The sequence below is a fragment of the Mastigoproctus giganteus genome, chromosome 3 (genome assembly GCF_048544385.1).
Source record: "Mastigoproctus giganteus isolate SK-2022 chromosome 3, ASM4854438v1, whole genome shotgun sequence".
NCBI classification, from domain to species: Eukaryota; Metazoa; Arthropoda; class Arachnida; order Uropygi; family Thelyphonidae; genus Mastigoproctus; species Mastigoproctus giganteus.
In genome coordinates, this window is record NC_143577.1 from 83,838,489 (window position 1) to 83,862,616 (window position 24,128).

A 24,128-nucleotide genomic window follows, 5' to 3' on the forward strand; every position below is an offset into this window, starting at 1 on the left:
TATGCTGCTGCAACAGGATCTAGAAAAGTTGAGTAGGTTGGCTGAGAGGTTGCAACTGAAGTTTAACATTGACAAATGCAAAGTACTGCATGTGGGAAGCAGTAACCCCAGAGTAATGTATCAACTGTGTGGTACTACACTGACAGAGGTAGAGAGTGAAAAGGACCTGGGGGTAATTGTGCTGACAGATATGAAGTTTTCTGAGCATTTCAGATGGTATGCAAGAGTAGCCTCTGGTGTCTTGCCAATGATATACAGGAATTTTGCCTAGCAGGGATAAGGAGGCCGCACTTTGAGTACTGTATACAGATCTGGAGACCTCATTTTAAGAAGGATGTAGAGCTGTTGGAACGAGTACAGAGAAGGGCAACAAGATTAGTGAATGGAACAAAGGGTTGCTCTTACGAAGAAAGGCTTACGTTTTGTAAATTACAGTGTCTGGTGACTAGGCACCTGCAAGGTTATATGATTGAGGTGTATAAAGCCTTGAATGGTTTGAGCATGCTCAGTGCTGATGGGATTCTTCCTCTTACTCAGAATAATCACCCGAGAAGGCATAAATTCAAATTGAGGAAAAACAGTTGTAGGATATATGTGCAGAAGTTTGCCTTTAGCCAGCGGGTGGCTGATTGTTGGAACAAACTTCCATCTGTCGTAGAAGTTGATAGCTTAAACAGATTCATTTGAAGCAGGTAGATCAATGAAATGAGAGAGTAATGTGTTTTTTTTTTTCCCTTCGGTGATGCTATATAAGCTTACTTTCTTGCATCAGGTGCCCTTCCTAATGCTAATTCTAACAAAAGCATCTTAAGTGCTGCAAGTTGCACTATCTGGAGACTAGGCACCTGGTAGGTGATCTGATTGAGGTGTATAAGTCCTTGATTGGTTTAAGCAGGCTCAGTGATGTTGGGCTACTTCCGCTTGCTCAGATTAAGAACTTCATGGCGGCATAGATTCAAATTGACGAAAAACAGTTGTAGAATAGATGTATGGAAGTTTGCCTTTAGCAAGCGGGTCATTGAATGCTGGAACAGACTTCCATCTGTTGTTGTGGAAGTTGATACCTTAAATAAATTTAAAACTGAACTAGACAAACATTTGGAGTAACTGGATGGGTGAAATGGGAAATGTTTTTTTTTTTTTTTTTTTTTTTTGGCCGATGCTATATAAGCTTGCTTTCTGTCATAATATGTCTCAACTAATGCTAATGTATGCATTAGTTATAATTCAGTTATATATATATATATATGTATTTTCAGATTAATATAGATTAGAATTATTAGAATGTCTTCTCTTCTTTCTTATGTATGTAAATAGATAGTGCTAAATCTTTAAAAAAAGTTTAAGTAACATGAATTTACAACCTACTGCTATATGAAAAGTGAATTAGTTCTTTTTTATTTTCTGCTGTAAATTTTAGTCCTGTAATTATTGAGGTGCCTCACTTTGCTTCCCTAAGAGGAAAAGAAAGGGAAATTACAATTCTTCGTAGTGATAATGGCGAGTCATGGAGGGAGCATACTCTTGAAGCTTCTGAGGAGGCTGTTCAGGATGTACTTAATGAAAGCTTTGAAGGAGATGGTAAGTATATATTCTTTGTGTTTTGTGTTATCATTTATTTCTTATAATAAATTTAAAAGTTTGGCTGAATCAAATTGTTTGTGTGATATAAGTTGCAAAAAAAAAAGAAAAATAAAAAAATAATGAAATAAGCATTATAGGTAAAAAGTTTTCTACTCTTAAAAGAAGTGCCACTTATTTTTATTTAATTGGTGAAGTGCTAGTAGCATCATAACTTTAAAGGTCAAAGCCTACTATTATGCCTTTGCACTCTTTGTACAGTATTTTTTTGGTGTTGTTGTTGTGATTGTTTTGTAGCCAATCACTTTTGCAAGTAGTTAAAAGTTCTGCAGTTAGTTAAGAGTTATTAAAAAGAAAAATAATATGATGTAACAATTTTTTTATTTTTTTCCTCACTTGAATATTGAAGAATTCAAACTCCTTGTTCTTTTGAATCTGATCAAATTATGTGTAAACATAAGCAGTGTAGAGCAAATGTGTTAAAATGTTTGAAATAAAACTGCATCATGTATAGTCTTTTATTCTCTATTTTAAGGTTGTATAATCTGAAGATTATACAAGAAGATTATAGAAGAGCGGTAGTAAGAGGGAATTCTGCTGCTATTAGTATTAGTAACGGCCGCGTGGGGCAAGAAAGCCTATGGCTTATGCTGCACCAGCCAAAAAAAAAAAAAAAAAAAAAATCCGAACAAAACAATGATAAAAACAAAAAATAAATAAATAAAATAAATAACTAAATAATAATAATTAATAAATAAATAAAAAATAAATAAAATAAAATATAAATAAAAAGAAAATTAAACCTATCATCCTATGCGCTTCCCTTACCCGAAAGTACTATCCAGATGACCTTTGAATTTCCCCAAACTGTCGGCCTCTACCACCCATGAAGGCAACTTATTCCAGTAATTTATAACTCGCTGGCTAAAATAAAACTTCCTGCAGTCCAATCTAAACATTTCCCCCCGTAACTTGAATTTCTTCTTCTTCTTCTTTGGTCCTTAGCTGGCAGCTGGGGGAGGCGGTTGGCCACGCCAGTATGCTGCTGTAGGTGCCGCAGGGTTTCGGACTTGCTCTGTGCTGTTCTTCCATACCTTACGATCCACGGCGTCAGTCCTGGCCTGGTTGAGGTCGAGACGTCGGTTCTTCAAGTCATTTTCCACTTGCTTGGCCCACGTTTTCCTAGGCGCGTTGGATGCTCCATTGGGTGGGTCGTTGTCTCCAAAGGAGTGTGGATGGTATTCTGTTCGTGCCCATTCTACATACGTGGCCAAACCATCTAAGCCTTCGCTTCTGGATTTGGTCGGCAATGGTTGGTTGCTGTTGGCATCTGGCGCGGATGGTATCATTAGTGATGCGGTCGCGAAGAGAGATGCCCAAGATCTGCCGCAGGCATCGCATTTGGAATACCTCAAGTTTGTTCAAATCTAACTTGAGACAAATCCATGTTTCCGATCCGTAAAGAAGAATGGGCAGGATCAAAGTCCGGAAGAGTCGGATTTTAGTCTTTGTGGAAATGTTGGTCCTCTTCCACAGACAACGTTTGAGCGAGGCAAATGCAGTGGCCGCCTGTCCAATTCTGCTGTGGATTTCCATGGTGGATGCAACTTTCTTCTCCTGGACCAGCGACCCAAGGTATTTAAAGTCCTGCACTTGCTCGATCTGGACGCCTTCGAGATAGATGGTGGCTTGCGACCCATCTGTTGTCAGGGCCTTTGTCTTACCAGCATTGATCTTCAAACCGTATGGCCGGGCAGTGCGGGCAATGTCATAGAGGATGTCCGTGGCTTCAGTGTCGTTACCGGCAAGGATAGCACTATCATCAGCAAACATCAGGTCAGTCACATAGTGATCCTTGTCATATTGTATGCCCTGTCTGTTTCTGAATGCTTGCCTCATAATGGCGTCGACCACGATGTTGAAAAGCAACGGTGAGGCTACATCCCCTTGGCGGACTCCAGTTTGGATGGTAAATTCCTCAGATAAATCGTTCTGGATGCGCACCTGGCTGGTTAAACCGTTGTATGCAGTTTGGAGGAGTGTGATGACTTTTCGAGGGACATGTTCAACCTCTAGTAGTTTTCATAAGGCAGGCCAGTGGACACAGTCGAAAACAGACTTAAAGTCAATGAAAACAATGACGGTTCGCTGTCCACACCGGATCCTCTCCTCCATCAGCTGACGAATGGCAAAGATTTGATCACAGCATCCTCGCCCGGGTCTAAATCCTGCCTGTTCTTCTCGACTGGTTTGCTCGCGATGTTTTTGCAGTCTTGACTGGATGATCTTCATAAAGACCTTTCCGATGATGGAAAGGAGGCTGATGCCACGGTAGTTCTTGCAGTCCCGGTTATCACCTTTCTTGTGGATTGGTACGATAATGGCTTTCCTCCACGTTAGCGGAATTTGTTCAGTGCACCAGATGGTTTTGAGGAGTGAGTGTAGTCGGCGAAGCAGTACATCTCCCCCGGCTTTGATCGCTTCTGTGGTGACTTGGCCCACTCCTGGTGCCCTGCCATTCTTCAGGGATTGTATGGCTGCTTTCACTTCTTCTACTGTAGGCTCAACATCGACCATGGAGACCTCAGGGGGGGTCGATCGAGAGTGCTGTTGCTGGCGGTCCCTGAGGTGGGTCGTGATTATACAAAGCTTTGAAGAATTCACTCCACTGTTGCAGGCGTTCGGATGGTGATCGCACGAAGGTCCCATCAGCATTCTTGATGTTGTCACTAGTCAATTTGGTCTTTCCACTCAGACATCTGAGGGTGCGGTACTCGTTCTTGGATGCCGCCACTTCAAGATCGTCTGCCACTTGGTTCCAGTATGCTTCTCTTTCTGCTGTCATTCTTTGTCGGACTTCTCGGTTTAGCTGCCGGTACCGTTCAAAGTCGACCAACTTTGCCTGTTTCCGTTTGTCCACGAGGTCGAGGCACTCGTCTGATATCCATGGTTGCATTCGACGTCGGGCAGGTGGACATAGGGGCTTGGCACATTCCAGGATGGCATCAGAGATCTGCTTTTCTTCTTCATTTATATCCTCGGGCACGGCCAGCATCTCGAAGCGGTTGGATAGGGCGATCTGATATGCCTGTTTGTTGGCAGCATTCATTAGCTGCCTCCAGTCCAGCTTGGCTGACCGAGATGATCTTTTTGCATGCCATAATTTGAGCTGCACCTTAGCCCGGATGAGGTAGTGATCAGATCCGCAATCAGGTCCCCTCATGGCACGAACGTCCATGAGTGATGAGCGAAATTCGGCATTGATCAAAATGTAGTCCAGGATTGCTGAGTCCTTGCCAGATGGATTTCGCCATGTAAGTTGATGTTTTTGAGGGTGCTGGAAATGGCTGTTTCCAATGATCAGGTTGTTAGATGCGGCAAAGGACAACAAACGTAGTCCGTTGTCGTTGATCTTCCCATGGCCAAACTTGCCCATTGTTGTTTCCCAACCAGATCTGTCCACTCCAATGTGGGCATTAAAGTCCCCTGCGAGGATGATCACTTCTGTCTGCGGAATTGAATTCAGCGTATGTTGGAGCTGGTTGTAGAAGTTATTCTTGGTCGGGTCCAGGCTAGTCTCAGTTGGCGCATAGGCGGAGATAATATGGGTCTTGATGGTGCCCTTGACAGTAAGGACTGCCAGGAGGTCCGATATTGGTTGGAAAGCGATCACACTACTGGTGGCCTGAGCATCGACATAAAGCCCACTCCTGCTTCTCGTTTCTCACCACCAGAGTAGAATAGCATAACCGCTTCATTAGGTGCTGGTGGTTGGATGATCATCGTTCCAGACCCGGTGAGCCTTAATTCGGATAATGCTGCGATTGATATCTTGTACCTAAGTAGTTCTTGGGCAATGATTTCCTTTTGTCCAACGTGGTGCCCCGTTCGAACATTCCATTCGCCAATGTTAATTGTCCTTTTCGGCGTAGTAAGCTTATTGCTGTGGCCAGTGATCCACTTCACACCAGCACCCTGGGTCCCCAGTGCTGGCGCATCGGCTACCCCGGATGCGGTAACATTGTTATAAGAGCTTGTTCTGTGGCCAGTGGTCCACTTCACACCAGTACCCTGGGTCCCCAGTGCTGGCGCATCGGCTACCCCGGATGCGGTAACATTGTTGTAAGAGCTTGTTCCGAATTTCATGCGGTTTCTCGCCTAGTTTCCCCGGTTTCCCGGTTCTGGTCATTTCGGCAGGATGACCACCCTCCTCCTTTCGCAGCCGGGCTTGGGACCGTCCATGTTTGTTCTAGCATCATTTATAATCTTGAAAATTTTGTCCTCATTCATTTTACTGATGCCTCTCAGAGCCTTAAACACCTCAATCAAATCTCCTCTTAGGTGTCTAGTTTCCAAACTCTGCAACCCACATATTCGAAGTCTTTCTTCATAAGGACGCTCTTTTGCCGATCTCACCAGGCGAGTTACCCGTCTTTGCCCTCTTTCAAGAAGCTCGATGTCTTTCTTTAGGTGCAGTCTCCATACTTGAACACAGTATTCCAAGTGTGGTCTAACATAAGCCTTATATAGTGGGATTATCACGTCCCTATCTCTACTTGCAAAAGTTCGATAGATCATCGATAGGACACCATGGGCCTTCCTTGCAACCTGTTTACAATGCTCAGAGAATTTCATGTCTGACCGTATCGTAACACCCAAGTCCCTTTCCTCCAGTACTGGGTTTAGTTGAACTCCACCGAGTGAATAAGTTTTTTTGGGATTACTGTTTCCCAGGTGTAATACCTTACACTTTGTTGGATTAAAGTACATCTGCCATTTTTCTGACCATTCTTGAAGTCTATCTAGGTCTCTCTGAAGAAGCTCAGCTTGACAGTGATCATTAACTACTCTACCAATTTTAACATCATCTGCAAATTTAGACATCACGCCCTCTATCCTTTCATCAATGTCGTTTATGAAAATTAAAAACAACAGTGGTCCTAATACTGATTCTTGGGGAACCCCACATCTTACATCAACCCAATCTGAGGAATAGCCATTTATCACAACCCTCTGCCTCCTGCCCTGACGCCATCCTTCTATCCATCTAAGGATTTTCCCAGTGATTCCACCCTGTTCCAGCTTATAAAGCAACCGCTCATGTGGGACTGAGTCAAAAGCTTTGCTGAAATCTAAATAAACAATGTCGAAATTATTCCCTAAATCCAGCTCGTGAGTGACCCTTTTGAAATAGCGAACCAGATTTGTTAAACATGATTTTCCCTTTACAAAACCATGCTGAGTATCCTTGAGAATTTCAATTCGATCCAAATGATCCTGAATTCCACCCTTGATCATTGCCTCCATGATTTTCCCTACTACTGAAGTCAGACTGACAGGTCGATAATTTCCAACTTCACTTTTAGAGCCACCCTTGTGTATGGGAGATACATTTGCACTTTTCCAATCCAAGGGAATCTCCCCAGAGTCTAGTGATGCTCACATAATTAGCCTCAATGGTTTAATGCACTCGCTTGCCGCCTCTCTTAAGATTATAGGGTATATTCCATCAACTCCAGGAGCCTTACTGGTCTGTAGGCTCGAAAGTTTTTTCATTAAATAATCTTGTGAAATTTCAATATCATTAATTACATATTTTTTAACTTCGCTCCCACAATTTCCCATTGCCAAAAAAGGCTTTTCATTTGTAAATATCGATGCAAAATAACTATTGAGTTCATCTGCAATGGCAGCTGGTGTATTTATTACTATCCCCTTTCCCTTACGTAAAGGTCTGATCTGGTTTGTCCTGCTCTTCTTGGCATTTATATATGTGAAGAATTCTTTATCCCCCCTATTTGCTCTGTTTGCTAGTGATTTCTCATAAACTGCCTTTGCCTGTCGAACCTTTTCTGTGGGTCTATTACAGATCACCTTGTAGCTGTTATAGGCTTCAGTACTTTTTATTGCTCTGTAAACTTTCCATGCCACCTTTTTCTGCTCAAGTAATGTGGCAACTTCACTATTCATCCAACTTGGAACCCTTCTCGTGGAGTATATTTTTAATGGTATATACGCATTCAAGGCATCTGTGATTAATGTTTTAAAAGCGTACCACAGTTCAATTGTATTCATTCTCAGCGCGATATCTACCCAGTTAATAGAGGCCATGTGGTACCTTAAGGCATCGTAATTTCCTTTTCTGAAATTAAAACCTATTTCTTTGCCTTTTACTTCTGATACCTCTCTCGTCACCATCCACCGTAGAACTCCGTGATCACTTCCTGCTACTGGTTCCTCTACTGTCAGCCCTGTTACAAACATATCCTTGTTGAATACACAAAATATGCAAGTGAACACCAGAATCTCTTCAATCCAGCCAAAATAGAAAACCCTCTTCCACTTACTTCACTTTTTGGTGATAAAACAAATGTCTCAATAATTTTTATCTTTCTCAAAATGATTAATGTATACCATCTCCTTTAACTAGTTAAAAACTAATTTTTTGCTACTAGTTTTGCAATTATCTCTATCTGACAAGAAATAGAATATGTGCTTACCATACGTATGGTGCACCATGACCATAGATATTGACACACTTAATAAATCTCCAAACAAATAATTGCACTTAGGTATCTCTAAATTTAGTCCGGTATTTTAAAATTAAATTCAGTTTAAACTAAAATCATGCCTCAGACTAGAGAAACTAAGGAAAGAGCTCAAAGTAGAAGTGGAACAGGACCAGGGTATGTCTGCCAGGGACAAAATATGATGATGTTGTAGAGCAGATATCATCTTTTAAGGGCACAAAAGGTGATATTGTTGTACATGTTGGAACTAATGACATTAACAGTAAGAGATCTGCAGTTTTACTCAACAAGTACAGGTCAATGTTGAAAAAAAGTTGAGTGAAGGTTGAATGTGAAAGTGTCTGCAATTCTGCCCAGACATAATAGTATGTGATGAGAACTTTGTTGATCAATCTGACCCTGGAGAGATTGTGCAAGACTCAAGGGATAGAATTTTTTTTCAGCATGGTCTGTGCTTTCTAAGAGAGACTGCTTCTACAGGGATGGGATACACTTAAATAGAAAGGGTGCATGAATATTTGCTGATGCTATCAAGGCAGTGTTAGATGTGTTGGAAAACTGCTAGCTTGGGGGGGATACACAGACTAAAATGTTAACAGTGGCCACAGGCAGAGGCAAAAGTGATTCTTGCACTGCTTCTATTAGAATGAGGAGCAGCCTGGAAAGTAAGGCAATGGAAATTTCTAGGGCGGCTGGGAGTCATATTGGAAATAAATACATGGGCTGTGTTAGGATAACTAAGAGTAGAAACAGATGCATGTACACCAATGCTAGGAGTATAGTTAATAAATTTGATAAGCTTGAAGTGCTAGTCAAAGACATCGAAGGGCAGATATTGTTGGGATATCAGAGATGTGGTGTCACACAGTATAAGCAGTGCATAATTGGAATTTGGGGGTACAATGTGTATAGAGAAAGGATAGATAGGACAGGAAGGGAGGAGGGTTATGCAGTTAGTTAAGAAACACATAAAATCTAAAGAAGTGCATCTGATTGATGTTGATGGACAATGCAATGTTGAGTCTGTTTGGTGTGACGTAAGCACTGGGAAAGGAAAAACGAGGGTAGGTGTGTGTTATAGGCCTAATGAATCTTATGAGTATAAAAAGCAGTAGTGCAGAGAAATAGTGAGCCAGTAATCAGAATGTATAATAATGGCGGATTGTAACTTTCCAGATACCGACTGGAACTTGTGGACTGGTCACTCTCACACTAGCAAGACTTCTTTGAATTTATTGGATGACTGTTTTCTACAACAACATATTAAAGAGGCAACCAAACGGAGTAATACTTTTGATCTGATTATCAGCAGTGATTTTTCATGCATTAAGAATTTGCAGTTAAAGGAACAACTGGGTGACAGTGATCAGAATGTACTGATGTGGGAATTACTTAAAGATGTAACTACCATCAAAGCTAAACAGAAGGGCTATTGCTTTCGTGAAGGTGACTACAGGGTTCTCAAACAGTTTTTAAGTTCTGTACAGTGCAATCAACTGATGATGTTACCAACGTTGAATTTTAAATGGGAAGCTTTCAGGGACTTAATTTTGGAGGCTAAAAGGCTTTCCATTCCAACTAAGAAATACTGTTCAAGGTTTAGGCCTAAATGGATATCAGATGAACTAATGAGACTCCTGGCAGAGAAGAAAAATCTATGGGATGCATTTAAATTATCGGGTGACATAGAAGCCTATGGTTTGATTTGATTTGATTTAGATTTTATTGGCGCATTAGCATCTAAGGCTATAATGCGCCAAAACCAGGTAATATATAAAAAATTTATTCTCAGTGACCTAAGTAGTTAGGTCACCATGTCCAGATATATAATAAAAGACATAACAATAACGTAAAAATTTTAAATACGAGTAAAACCCTTTATTGATTTAAAAAAGCTAAAAACAGCAGACACATTGTCATTGTCAGATAAAATCTGACTGAGTGTATACGGCTCAGTCAGATGGTTAAAAGCGGTAAAACGGATATTGCTAAAATCTGGACAGTCAATTAAAAGGTGTCTAATCGTTAAAACTGTGCCACAGGACACACACATAGGAGGGTCATCAGCCCTCAGCAAAAACGAATGAGTTAAATGACTGTGTCCTATGCAGGTCCGGGCAAGAACAACTTCCTCTTTACGATTCCTGCGCAGACTAGACTGCCACGGTTCAATTACAGGCTTTATACGATATAATTTATTCGCAGTCTGTCTATTCCACGAATCCTGCCATTGGGAATATATCTTTTGGTGTATTATTTGCCTGTAGTCTGTATAGGGGACTGACAGGCAGCGGTTATTATTGGGAATTGCTGATTTGGCTGCGGCGTCAGCCAAATCATTTCCCCTAATCCCAATGTGGCTGGGAATCCAGCAGAAGCGGATATCATATTCACGTCCGAGGAGGAAGTGAATCTTCTGCTGAATACTAGACAGAACTGGATGAGGATTATATCTCACAGATATTAAAGCCTGTAACACGCTGAGAGAATCAGAATATAAAATGAACCGTTGGTATTGGCATTCACTAATGTGATCCAAGGCTAACTCTATAGCATGCAGCTCTGCAGTAAATATACTGCATTCAGAGGGAATCTGCTCCGATGTAGTGCTGTCTGTAAAGACAGCAGCAGATCCCACATATGATTCCGACTTCGAACCATCTGTGTAAACTGGCGCGAAGTCAGAATGTTCAGCTCGGTGTGCTGATTAAAGCTGCAGGTAGATAGACGATGGAGTGTCCGACTTTCCCCAATTTCTAAGGGACAAGTCACATGTTGGTACATGAGCATGCCAATTGGCAGTCTTACGGGTGTTGTACAAATTTTCCCATCATGGCTCAAAAACGAATGGCCACGTAGGATGGTCTGGCAGGGATTTCAGTTTTAAGGCGTACTTTAGAGACAACTGCTTACATCGAAGTGATAACGGCGGTTCGTTTGCTTCGACGTATAAGCTCTGGACGGGAGATGTTCGAAATGCTCCAATAGCGATACGGAGAGCCTGATGATGGACAGGATCCAGCCATCGAAGTACACTGTCTCTGGCCGAATTGTATACCAGGGACCCGTAATCTAGTCTGGATCGTACAAGTGCATGATAGATGCGTAGTAGGGTGCATCGATCCTCACCCCAAGATGTTGAGGAAAGAGAGCGCAGAAGATTCAGCCCTCTTGTGCACTTTGTGCGGAGTTGACGGATGTGATCCAGAAAGGTCAGCTTTTTATCGAATACGAGTCCCAAGAATTTTGTGTCCGCTGCTACTGGAATTGCATTTTGTCCGAGTTTTAATTCAGGTTCAGGATGAAGATTACGCTTACGACAAAAGTGTACACAAACGGTCTTCTCCAGCGAGAACCTGAAACCATTAGCAAGAGCCCAGGAGTTGAGGCGATCAATAGCTTTCTGCAGTTGTCTTTCAATAACCCTCATGTTGCATGACTGACAAAATATGCTAAAGTCATCAACATAGAGGGCACTGTTTACCGTTGGAGGAAGTTGTTCTGTGATGGAATTTACTTTGATGGCAAAAAGCGTGACACTTAATACTGATCCTTGTGATACTCCCTCCTCTTGACTGAAGGAATGAGAGAGTGAGAATCCCACACGAACTTGGAAAGATCGATTGGCTAAAAAGTTTTTAATAAAAATGGGGAGTTGCCCCCTAAGGCCAAGGCTATACAGATCTTTTAAGATGCCAAATCTCCAAGTTGTGTCATACGCTTTCTCCATGTCAAAGAACACCGACACCAAGTGTTGTGTTTTAGGAAAGCATCCCGGATGGATGTTTCCAGTCTAATAAGATGGTCCAAAGTGGACCGGTTCCTTCGGAAGCCGCACTGGATGTTGGAGAGAAGGTCATTTGATTCTAAGTACCATATTAAATGAGATTTAACCATTCTCTCCAGGATTTTGCACAGACAGCTAGTCAGAGCAATAGGACGATAGTTGGTGGTGACTTTTGGATCCTTTCCTGGCTTAGGAAAGGCAAGAATGATTGCCTTTCGCCAAGAGTCCGGAAACTGCCCTTCAGTAAAGATTCTGTTATACAGAAGGAGCGGACAATCCATAGATTTTGGTGAAAGATGTTTAATAATTTCATAATGGATGCCATCTGGTCCAACGGCACTTGCTTTGGAAAGAGCGAGGGCTCTTTTCAGTTCCTGAATAGAGAAATCCCCGTTGTAGGGAAAAACGCTCTTAGTTTTTAAAGTTAAGTGCCTCTTTTTCGATTTTATATTTCAGGACCAGGAACTCTGGGGAATACGAAGATGTTGCAGAGATGTTAGAGAATGTTTCCCCAAGAGCATTGGCTATTGCAGTTGGATCTGCAATAGCGCATCCATTATAATCTAGGATTGAAGAAGGATGGGATGTATATTTTCCCTTCATTTTCCGGATTTTATCCCAGACTACCTTAGAGTTGGTAGACTGGTTAATAGATGATGTAAAACAGATCCACGATTCCTTTTGACTCTGACGGCGGATATATCGTGCTTTGGCTCGTGCACGTTTAAAGGTTATAAGGTTGGTCGTGGTGGGATATCGGCGGAATATCCCCCACGCTTTGTTTTGAGCCTTTTTTGCTGCTGTGCATTGTGAATTCCACCAAGGTTTAGGAAATGGTGGAAACCGGGCAGATGTTTTTGGAACAGCATTCGCAGCTGCTTGGACAATATTTACTGTGATGTACTTAACTGCATTATTGATAGACTCTTGACTGACTGTGCTAAGATCAAAATTTGCCTAATGTTGGAAGGCAGTCCAGTCAGCCTGATCAATCTTCCACCGTGGTAACCTAAAGGGAAGACATGGTCTCCCACTGTGTAACAAGGTTATCACGGGGAAGTGATCGCTTCCGTATGGATTCTCCTCCACCTCCCAAGTGAGTGAAGGGAGTAGAGAAGGGGAGCAGATAGAGAGATCAATGGCAGAAAAAGTACGGGTAGGCATGTGGAAGAAGGTGTTTGTTCCAGTATTTAGAAGGGAAAGGTCATTGTCATTGAGCATACGCTCTATGACTCGTCCCCTTTCGTTGATGTTAGCACTACCCCACAGGGTGTTATGTCCATTCATATCCCCGAGAAGTAAGAAAGGGGGAGGCAACTGCGTTAGAAGATCATCGAGGTCTGCCTGGGAGATGTCAGTCCCAGGTGGCAAATAGATAGAGCACACAGTTAATAAAAATCCCACTGAAAGGCGAATTGCGATAGCCTCTATGCTGGTTGTAATTAGCAAGGGCTGCACTGGGGTCTGGTTACCCACAAGGATAGCCACTCCCCCATGTACAGAGCCATCCGCAATTCTATCCTTTCGAAAAACTGTGATGTTGTGCATGGTGGGATCATCATTTGCCTTTAGATATGTTTCCTGCAAGCAAAAGCAAACTGGCTCGTGCTTTTGCAGGAGGGCCTTGATGTCATCAATATTTCGCCGGAATCCACGACAATTCCATTGTAGGAATTTAGCCATTATTTTGGCTTGGTGGGTCCATCAGGCGGCTTCCGAGGTGCTGAGGGCTTACTTTGATCAGTCTTGGATTTATCTTTTTTGGGGAAGAAAGGACGCTGTCCCGTGTCCATTTCCTCCTCCGCAAAGAGTTCCAAGACTGACTCTTCGGGTACCTCCTTCTGCTCGACATCCATCTTTTCTTGGGTTATAGGGGGGACTTCCCCTTTCTTATTCTTATCTTTCATAACTACCTTTGTAATTTGTGGAGCATTAGGAGGTATCGATATAGGAGTGGCAGCTGATTGGTCCTTTTGTGCAGGTTTTTGAGAACTTAAGAGATACCGCGCTCTGGGCGTAGGTAGGTTTGTTGTTATTCAGGGGTTTGACCGATTTCCTTGCCTCCTGGTATGATATATTTAGCTCTGCCTTCAGCCGTTGAATTTCTTTTTCTTCTTTCCACCTCAGGCATGCTCGTGAGTAGGCCGGGTGTTCGCCTTCACAGTTAATACAGGTGGGTTTTGCGGCTGAACATGCTGTTGTTTCGTGGTCCTTTGCACCACATCGAGCGCATGCAAGGACTCCACGGCAGGCCATTTGAGAATGGCCAGACTTCTGGCATTTAAAACACCGTAAAGGGTTCGGAACGTATGGACGTACTGAACAGTTGATGTATCCAGCTTTAATCTCGTCAGGAGGCTTAGGAGAGTTAAAAGTCAGGATAACGCTCCTGGTTTTAACAATTTTTCCATCCCTTCGCGCAGTGATTCTCTTGATGGCAATGACTCCCTGTGGTTTTAATTCGGAGCAGATTTCCTCCTCGGTTACGTCGAGAAGGTCCCACTCCGAAATGACACCTCTCGATGAATTGAGTGTTCTGTGTGGTGTCACGGTGATAGGGATTCCTCCTATTGATGTTGTTCGGAGTAGATGTTCTGATTGCCTGTCATTTTTAGTTTCAATTAAAAGGTCTCCAGAACGAAGCCTTTTAACTGATTTGGGTGAACCTGCTAACCCATCTAACCCTTTTTGAATAAAAAAGGGCGACATTTTACCAATTGGTTTTTCTCCGGTGGAGTGTATGATTAGGACCTTGGAACAGGCCCTGATGGTACTTCAGTTCGCTGCCTTTTTTTAGCAATAATGCTATCTGTATCTGTGTCAATGTTTTCAGATAGGGACCAGGTTGGGGCCCCTGAAGAATTTAGTTTATCAGGATTCATAGAGATTTTTATATGGTTCAGTGCCCGGGCTCCCCACCCACCACGGAGCCCAAAGGGATGCCCGCTACCCAGCATGCAATAAATGCGCTCGGGAGTGGGACGCCAGGGCTACCCAGACACTATACCCGCACCACCGCCAGCCTGAATCCTGTCCCTCGGACCATGAGGGTAGGGGCGTGGCATTGACACGGTTGACCCTCGCAGGCGAGCTTACTAGCCGATTGATCCTAGCCGAGCCTTCCAGGACCACCCATCTTGTCGAAGCAGGGGCCAAAGTGGTGTATTGAAGCTGGGTCCCTCAACCACCAGGATCTCCCTTTCCGAATTTCCACGGGTCGCAGCGCACGGCAAACACGCCGGATTCCATTGATGAAAGCCTGGAACCTGGGCTGTGGGCGTTGAATCCCAGTGATGCTAGTCTGGAAATCCAGCAGCGTCACTGGGAGGTCCCCTCACCACGTACAGGTGCCCACGTTGAGGGGCCTATGGCAGATATAAAATAGTCTGTAATCAAGTCATAAAGGAGGTTAGGCAGGCAAAGGCAGATTACGAGAAATCCTTGGCAAAGGATGCAAAGAAAAACAGCAAAGAGTTCTTTACTTATGTAAACTCTAGAAGGAAAGGGATGAATCAGATTGGACCACTTTTTTTTTTTTTTTTTTTTATGTAAACCCCAAACACGAGAGGTATTAGAACCTATAGTACTTAGTACCGTGCTTGGGTTGGAGGTTGAGAAGACAAAAGAAGATATTTGTCGAGATTGGACTTGAACTTCTGTAGACTGTAATTTTCAGTAAATACATATGAAGGAAGGTTGTTCCAGAAATCGGCAGTTGAATGAATAAATGAAGAAGATGAAAAGTTGGTTCTGTGAGTTTGAAGTTGGACAGTAAATGGATGTTGGCTGGTGCCGGCATGTGTTCGAACTGTTTTGAAAGAAAGAGTGGGAATTATAGAAGCCAATTCAGAAGAACAGTGCCCATGGAAGTATATGTAGAAAATGCATGCAGCAGAAACAGTACATCTGTGGGAGAGAGAGTGGAGAGACTCTGTTAGAGATGAATCATTAATTAACCTTCTGAATGGAATCAAGAAGCTTGAGAGAGGTTTTGTGGGAACCACCCCAGATGTGTGAACAATATTCCATGTCAGGGCGGATTTGCGATTTATACAGAGTGAGCAGCTGTTTGGAAGAAAAGTAACACCGAGAGCGAAAGAGAAAACCAAGTTTTTTAGATGCAGAGGAAGCAATATTTGTAACGTGCTTGTGCCAAGAGAGATTAGAAGTCAGGGTAATCTCCAAAAGAGATATATCATTTTGCCTAGAAATCGCAGTGTCACCAAAGATAAACGTAGGAGCAGAAGAATCCTTTTGTGAGATATAAGACAAGACTGAGTTTTAGAAGGGTTGAAATCAACTAAGTTGTCTTATCCCCACTGGAGAATTACCTGGAGTTCGGCATTTAAGGAATTGGTAGCAGATTTTCGAGAAGTTGAAGCTGATTGAACAGGGCAAGGTTTCTCAAAATGGAAAGTGGAATGCAACGTGCTATCATCAGCAAAACTACGGATAGGATTTCCAGTCAATGGAAGAAGGTCATTAATATACAGGAGGGGAAAGAACTGAACCTTGGGGGTCACCGGCATTAGTGGAGAAGTTAGAAGACAGAGAGCCATCTACCATCACCCTCAGTGGGCGATCAGAGAGAAAACTGGATAACCAATTACTTAGTATGAATCAGAGCTGTAATACTCAATATGTTCTACGTTGATAATAATATTAGTAAAATAATAAGAGGAGTTTACCTCAATATAGTACGTAGAACACTTCCGTATGATACCCTCCAGAAATTAAAATGAAAAAATCGACAACTTACCAGTACATTAGAGTAAAATATAAATAATTAAATAATCAATTTAACACAATACAAATCAATTTAAAACAATTAAAAATCAAATTAACGCAATTAAAAGAATCTAACGAAAAACGATTTTCCTTCCTAACTTTTCATCAAAACGATTTTCTTTCCTTCCTAAGGAAGGAAAATCGTTTTGAATATTTTCGTTAGATTCTTTTAATTGCATTAATTTGATTTTGAATTGTTTTAAATTGATTTGTATTGTGTTAAATTGATTATTTAATTATTTATATTTTACTCTAATGTACCGGTAAGTTGTCGGTTTTTTTGTTTTAATTTCTGGAGGGTATCATACGGAAGTGTTCTACGTACTATATTTAGGTAAACTCCTCTTATTATTTTACTAATAGCCAATTACTAAAAACTGTTGGCAAACCATAAGATGGAAGCTTGTTTAGAAGACCTTTATGCCAAACACGATCAAAAGCCTTTGAGATGTCAAGAGCAACTACTTGTGTTTCACCGAACCTTTCCATTGAATTAGTCCATAAGTGGGTAAAATAAGCCAGAATATCACCAGTGGATCAACACTGATGAAATCCATACTGGCGATCGTTGATCATACGGAAGGTTTCTAGTTAGTTTTAGAGTTGGCGGTTAATTGATTTCTCCATTGCTTTAGAAAGAATAGAAGTAATTGCAATTTTCGAAGCAGAAGGAAATGAGTGGAGAAATACCATTGGGACCTGGAGCTTTCTTAGCATCAAGATTCGTCAAAATCCTTCTGACATCCTTTTGACGGAAGACCACTGGAGGCATTGAATGGAGCGTGTTGGGAATGGTGGGAGGTGTTTTACCAAGATCATTAATACATTATTTGCAAGAAAAATAGGATGCTAGCAGAGTCAGCTTTATCCTTGGCTGAAGTGACAACAGAACCATCTGGTTTGAACAGAGGTGGAGCAGAGATGGGCAAAAGTTGCGGCCATTAGCTTTGGCAAGAGACCAGAATGCTCGGCTACCATTAGGGCAAGAAGCAAGTTTTCTACTGTTAGCCTGTTCAAACTCTAGTTTGAACTGATTAATAACTGCTTTACAATTGTTGCGAGCTTTGGTATAGGCAGAAAATGAAACCGAAGAATTAGAAACAAGCCAATTACGATATGCAACATTCTTCTCTTGAACAGCCTTAGCACATTTATTGGAAAACCAAGGTTTAGATAAAGGATGAGATTTTAAAGTGGAGTGTGGAATAAATGATTCGATTCCTGCAAGAATAATTTCACTGACACAATCTGAGGAAACATTGACATCAGAAGTTTTGAAACAGTAATCCGACCAAGGAAAAGAAAAAAAGAAATCTAGTAGACCATCCCATTTTGCATTCTTGTAATGCCAAACAACACGAGGTTGGGAATAGCCATGAGATAAAGGCTCCATTGGAGAAGAGACAATCACCAAGTTGCGATCTGAGGTGCCTAAAGGACTTGTCACATTGACCATGTACTTAGAAGAGTTGTCTGTGAGAAAAAGATCAAGCGTATTGGCTGTATGATTACGATTGTCCGGTATTCTTGTAGGTAAATGAACAATCTGTGCAAGGTCATTATTAATTATTACTAATGGCCTTAACATAGACTAATGAACTAATGACAGAACTAATGACTTAACTAATGACCTTAACATACTAATGACCTTAATATACTTAACATAGATGAGTTGACTATTGATGATCATGCTCAGGTAGCTGATAAACTGTTTGATTATTTTGCATCTACATTCACACATGAGGAGTTATTCAATCAGGGGAGTGCCAGAAGTTTATCAAACTCTAACTGGGAGCTTAAGTGATTTTGTAATAACTGAGAGCAAAGTGGAGGAGAAATTGTTGAAGTTAAACATAAAAAAGGCACCTGGGGTGGATGGGATCTATCCAATTATATTGAAGGAGGCAGCAAGGGAAGTAAGCAAACCCTTGGCCTTAATTATGAGAGCTTCCTTGGACTCAGGGAAGGTTGGTGATTGAAGGCAACAAGATTTGTGAGGAGAACAAAGGGGTGCTCTTACCAAGAACGGCTAAAGTTCTGCAAATTGCAGCACCTGGAGAGAGTAAGAACCTGCGAGGTAATCTGATTGAGGTGTATATGGCTTTGAATTGCTCGACAAGCTGAATGCTGATGGGATTCTTCCTCTTGCTCAGATTAAGAACCTGAGGGGGCACAGATTTAAATTGAGGAACGGCAGTTGTAGAATAATGTGTGGCGGAAATTTGCCTTTAGCCACTGGGTAGTTGATTGGTGGAACAGACTTCCATCTTTTGTTGTGGAAGTTGGTAGCCTAAATAAATTTAAGGCTGAGCTGGACAGGCATTTGGAATGAATGGAGGGGTGAAATGGGAGAGTGTGTGTGTGTTTTTTTTTTTTTGGCTGATTCTGTATAAGCTTGCTTTCTTGCATCATATGCCTCTGCTAGTGTTAAAAGTAGTGGGAGTTCTATGGTTCAGTGGAGAACCAAAGGGAACAGTTCACCATTGAATTGTAGCTTTGTAAAATGTGCTTCTTATTTGATGTTCACAGATCTATCTGAAACAAGATATGAATTTGTCAAACAGTATGACTTTTTGTCATCAGTGCAAAGTTGTGAACTTAAAGTCATCCATCAGATGACAGCAAGAATTACTAAAGCAGAATGCACCAGTCCAACATGAGGTAGTTATTGTCAGTGACTTTATTGTCCCTGACAATAGTATATTGCACAGAAAGGATAGGTGGGATAGGACCAGGATATGTCTGTCTGTCTGGGACAAAAGTTTATGATGTTGTAGAGCAGATTAGGTGATATCGTACATGTTAGTACTAATGATATTAATATTAACAATAGGAACTCTGAGGACAATAGTGAAATGTCCAGAAAAGTTATGATTAATTTGAAAGTGTCTGCAATTCTGCTCCTCAAGGTACAACCAATTATATGGAATATGTTAGGGTTACTAGGAGCAGAAACAGATGCTTGTTTGTTGTTGTTGTTTGTTATTTGGTTTTTAGGAGCATTAGCAACTAAGGCCATATTGCTCCTGGAATATGTGGTGGTCATTCCCTGACTTTTCCGCATCCTCCGTATTTGGTGGTGACGGGATCGAACCCTGGTCTAATCAAGAAGCGTGTGTTACGCACTGCTGCTCCTTCCCACTTGGCTATGGAGGCACCCAGAAACAGATGCACATGTACTTTCTTGCACACTAATCAAAGGAGTCTAGTAAATAAATTTGTAACTTAACATATTAGTTAGGTCATCAAATATGGACACTGATGGATATCCATGACATCCATGTAGGCCTAAACCTTGAACAGTATTTCTTAGTTGATCTGAAAAGCCTAGCTGCTTCCAAGAGTAATTCCTTGAGTGCTTCCTATTTAGAATTTTTTGTTGGTAACATCATTAGTTAGTCCCAGTGTATGTGTTTTAAAAAACTGCCTGAGATCACTGTAGTCACCTTTACGAAAGCAAAAACCATTCTCCTTACCCCTGACAATAGTTACATCTTTGAGTAAATCCAACATCAGTGCACTGTGATTACTGCAACCTAGTGGTTCCTTTATATGCAGATTCTTAACGCATGAAGAATCACTGCTGATAATCAGATCAAAAGTATTATTCCCTCCGATTGTTTCTCAAACATGCTGCTGTAAAAAATAATCATCCAATAAATCCACAAAAGTCTTGCTGGTGTTGTGAGTGACCATCCCACAAGTTCCAGTCAATATCTGGGAAATTAAAATCCCCCATTACAAGACATTCTGATTTCCTGGCCCACTCTATTTCCCTGTACAACTGTTCATTGTACTCATCAGAGTCATTCGGCCTATAACACACCTTTTTCTCTTTTTCCCTTTCCCAGTGCTTATGTCATGCCAAACTGACTCAACATTCCATTGTCCACCCATGGCAACTGGATGTACTTTTAGATTTTGTGTGTTTCTTAACTAACAGCTTCACAGTTCCTCCCCTTCTACCCTGTCTATCCTTCCTGTACCTATTGTACTCCTCAAATTGCAATTCTGCACTGCTTATATCTGTGTGGCACAACAATGTCTCTGATACCCCAACAATATTTGCTTTTGATGTCTTGACAGCACTTTAAATTCATCAAATTTATTTACCATTCTCCTAGCATTGATGTACGTGCAAGTATTCATACACCTGTTCTTACTCTTAGTTGCCGATGTATTTACTTGTTCCATGATGACTCCCAGCAGCCCTTGAAATCCCTAGCACCTCACTTTCCAGGCTGCTGCTCATTCCAATTTGTTGTTATTTGTTATTTGGTTTTTAGGAGCATTAAGCAGCTAAGGCCATATTGCTCCGGGAAAATGCGGTTGTCATTCCTTGACCTTTCCGCATCCTCTGTATTTGGTGGTGATGGGCTCAAACCCCTGGTCTAATCAAGAAGCATGTTAGGAAGGAGCAGCAGTGTTACGCACTGCTGCTCCTTCCCACCTGGCTACGGAGGCGCCCGTTCATTCCAATAGAAGCAATGCAAGAATCACTTTCACCTCTGCCTGTGGCTACCATTAATCTATTAGTATGTGAATCTTCCCAAGCTAGCAGTTTTCCAGTCCACTTAACATTGCCTTGATATCATCAGTAAATATCCTTGCACCATTTTTATTTATCATGTATCCTATCCCTGTAGAACCCATCTCTCCTGTTAACAAGCACAGACCATGCTGAGAAAAATTCTACCCCACGAGCCTTGCACAATCTCTCCAGGACCAAATTGATTGACAAGGCTCTCATCATATACTCCCTGCTATTGTGTCTGGCAGAATTGCAGACACTTTCAAATTTACCGCTTCTTTTTCAACATTGACCTGTACTTGTTAAGTAAGTCAGCAGATCTCCTACTCTTAATATCATTAGTGCAATGTGTAAAACAGTATCAACCTCTGTGCCCTTAAAAGATGATATCTGCTCTACAGCATCATCAACCTTTGCACCTGGCATACATACCCTGGGCCTATTCAACCTATCCTTTTTGCACAATATATTTCCCATCTTCCTGAGAATAGAGTCACCAACAATAACTAGATCCTGTGGGACTAGCACATTCTGTCCTGAAGTTTGCTGCTGTGTTGCTCTGGCATTGATGTGTGCAGCTGAGAGCTCAATGAATCCCCCAATTCTTGAAGCTCTCATAAAGGTTCTCACAACAATGCTGAGTTGGTGCCTAACTTCTTCACACTGCTTACATCGAGCACACACAAAAACATCCTCCTGGCAACATCGTCCCAGAAAGGTCTGCAAATATTTCACAAGTTGCACATTTCTTTAGGCTCTGACACATTGGAGAATCGCCCCCTTCGGTTCTCCTCTGAGCCACAGCACTCCTGCTACTTTGTGCATATTGCTTTGCTGCTCTAGTCCGGGGCATGATTTCTGTTTAAATATGATTTAATTCATTAACGATGAAAATTAGTAAGATTAATTAATTTAAATGATTAATTTACTATACTGTACTTGACTACAATACTACACTAAGCTAATGCAGTAATGCATATACCGCAATATAGTTTTATGTTATACCTTAGCTATCAATTTCGAGACATACATTATCAATTATGCTATACCATAATGATCACAATGCTAAATCAGTTATATCCTTAGCTTAATACAAATGATATATCTCCAAAAAGTGATTAAAACTTCAAAATTCTTATTTATTACAGTTAAAACTCCACTATTTTTCTATGCTTTTGATTACGCTACGATATTCTGTCCAAAATACTAATTTGATGGCGGTACAAAGTCACTAACTAAATTTAAAAAATATGCTAATGAATGCTACTAAGCCTATTTAATCTATTTGTAAAACACAAAGATATATGTCCAAAAGTTGATTAAACCCTTCAAAATATTTTTTTATTGAAATTTAAACCCTACTATTCTTCTGAGCTACTAGTTATGCTACGATATTCCTACCAAAAACTGGCATGACAGCTGTATGAGTGGATTTGTAACTTACAAAATCAATTAATATGTTAATTCAGCGTTTCTCAAACTGTGTTCTGCGGACTAGTCCGTGAGATGTGAACAAGTGTTCTGCAAAAAATCGTAATTAATAATTAAAAAAATAAAATAAATAAATTTCGCATATTTGTAGTGTACACCACTTTTGTATCATTATAATATTTAACATAATTTTTTCCATTTATTAATTTACTGGCATAAACCACGGAATCAAATAGACCCTGGAACACTTTATTTTGGCTGGCTTTGCAACTATCTACGAAAAAGTAGCAATTTAGTGATCTTATATGCCATTCGTATGCATTTAGCCTGGAGTACATGGGTTGAAGGAGAGGGGGAAGTGAACCGATATCATAACTAAACTCACTTTCTTGTCTAATTTTTTTTTGATAATTATTAGTATTTCAAAATATTATTATTAAAATTAATGACCATGGATTTGTGGTTGAAATAGGACTTTTAAAACAAGATGCAAAGTACTTCTAGTAGTGCAACTGTGGTTGATGAAAACAAACACAATATTGTCACACTTCAAAGTGAGGATGAACAATCGCAGCCTTTTGTTCCCCAAAAATCCAAAGACCTAATAAAAGACCAAACGAAAGTATGATGACAGTTATTTGCATTTTGGCTTTACATGTGTTGGAAATAAAGATGCTCCTGATGCACAGTGTGACCTATGTAATAAAATATTACCAACAGTTCTTCGACTCATACTAAACTTGTGTTTCGTAAGTGTTCCATGAATATATTGTGAGATGAAAAGTGTTCCATGAATATGTTGTTGTTATTGTTATTTGGTTTTTAGGAGCATTAGCAACTAAGGCCATATTGCTCCATGGATATGTCGTGGTCATTGCCTGACCTTTCCGTATCCTCTGTATTTGGTGGTCACTGGTTCGAACCCCGGTGTAATCAGGAAGCTTGTGCTATGCACTGCTGCTCCTGCCCACCTGGCTACGGAGGCGCCACGAATATGTTGTAAGATGAAAAGTGTTCTGTGACTAAAAAAATTTTCGGAAACGCTGTGTTAATTAATCAAAAATATGACAAAACTTCAAGGAAGACATCTGTTTGCAACAGCTACAGAAGTCTATTAAGAAAAGTAACTATCAGTTATAGTTTTCATCTTTCCACTTCTTGTAATAAAGGTCTGGACTCAAATTCTGAATTCCAAAGATGGGTTACATGTTGTGGACTTTTTTTTACACCTTGGTTGAATTATGCAGGGCAAAAACCATGCAACCCTTGGACACCAGCATAGGTTGCATCATTTTTACCTTGCAAAAACTCTGATTTTTCATCTGGCAAAATAGGTAAAGATACCATAGAATACTTTCAAATTTACAGTCAATGCACTGATGAACTGTAGCCCTTAGTTGCTTTGACAAAAAAACAAGCCCACATTTTGAATAAAATCATCATAAGTTTTTGCAATAAAATATTTCTAGTTTATATCAGT

The 24,128-nt window shown here is 41.0% G+C and overlaps 1 protein-coding gene across 1 annotated transcript in view; it reads left to right on the forward strand.

Annotated features, from left to right (window-relative positions):
- The window catches only part of LOC150088120 (uncharacterized), a 1,786,788-nt gene that overhangs the window by 863,672 nt on the left and 898,988 nt on the right, over positions 1 to 24,128 (forward strand). The window contains exon 23 of the mRNA XM_090370030.1: positions 1,421 to 1,581. Within this exon, the coding sequence (XP_090226156.1) occupies positions 1,421 to 1,581 (161 nt within the window). The remainder of the gene's footprint in view (positions 1 to 1,420; positions 1,582 to 24,128) is intronic.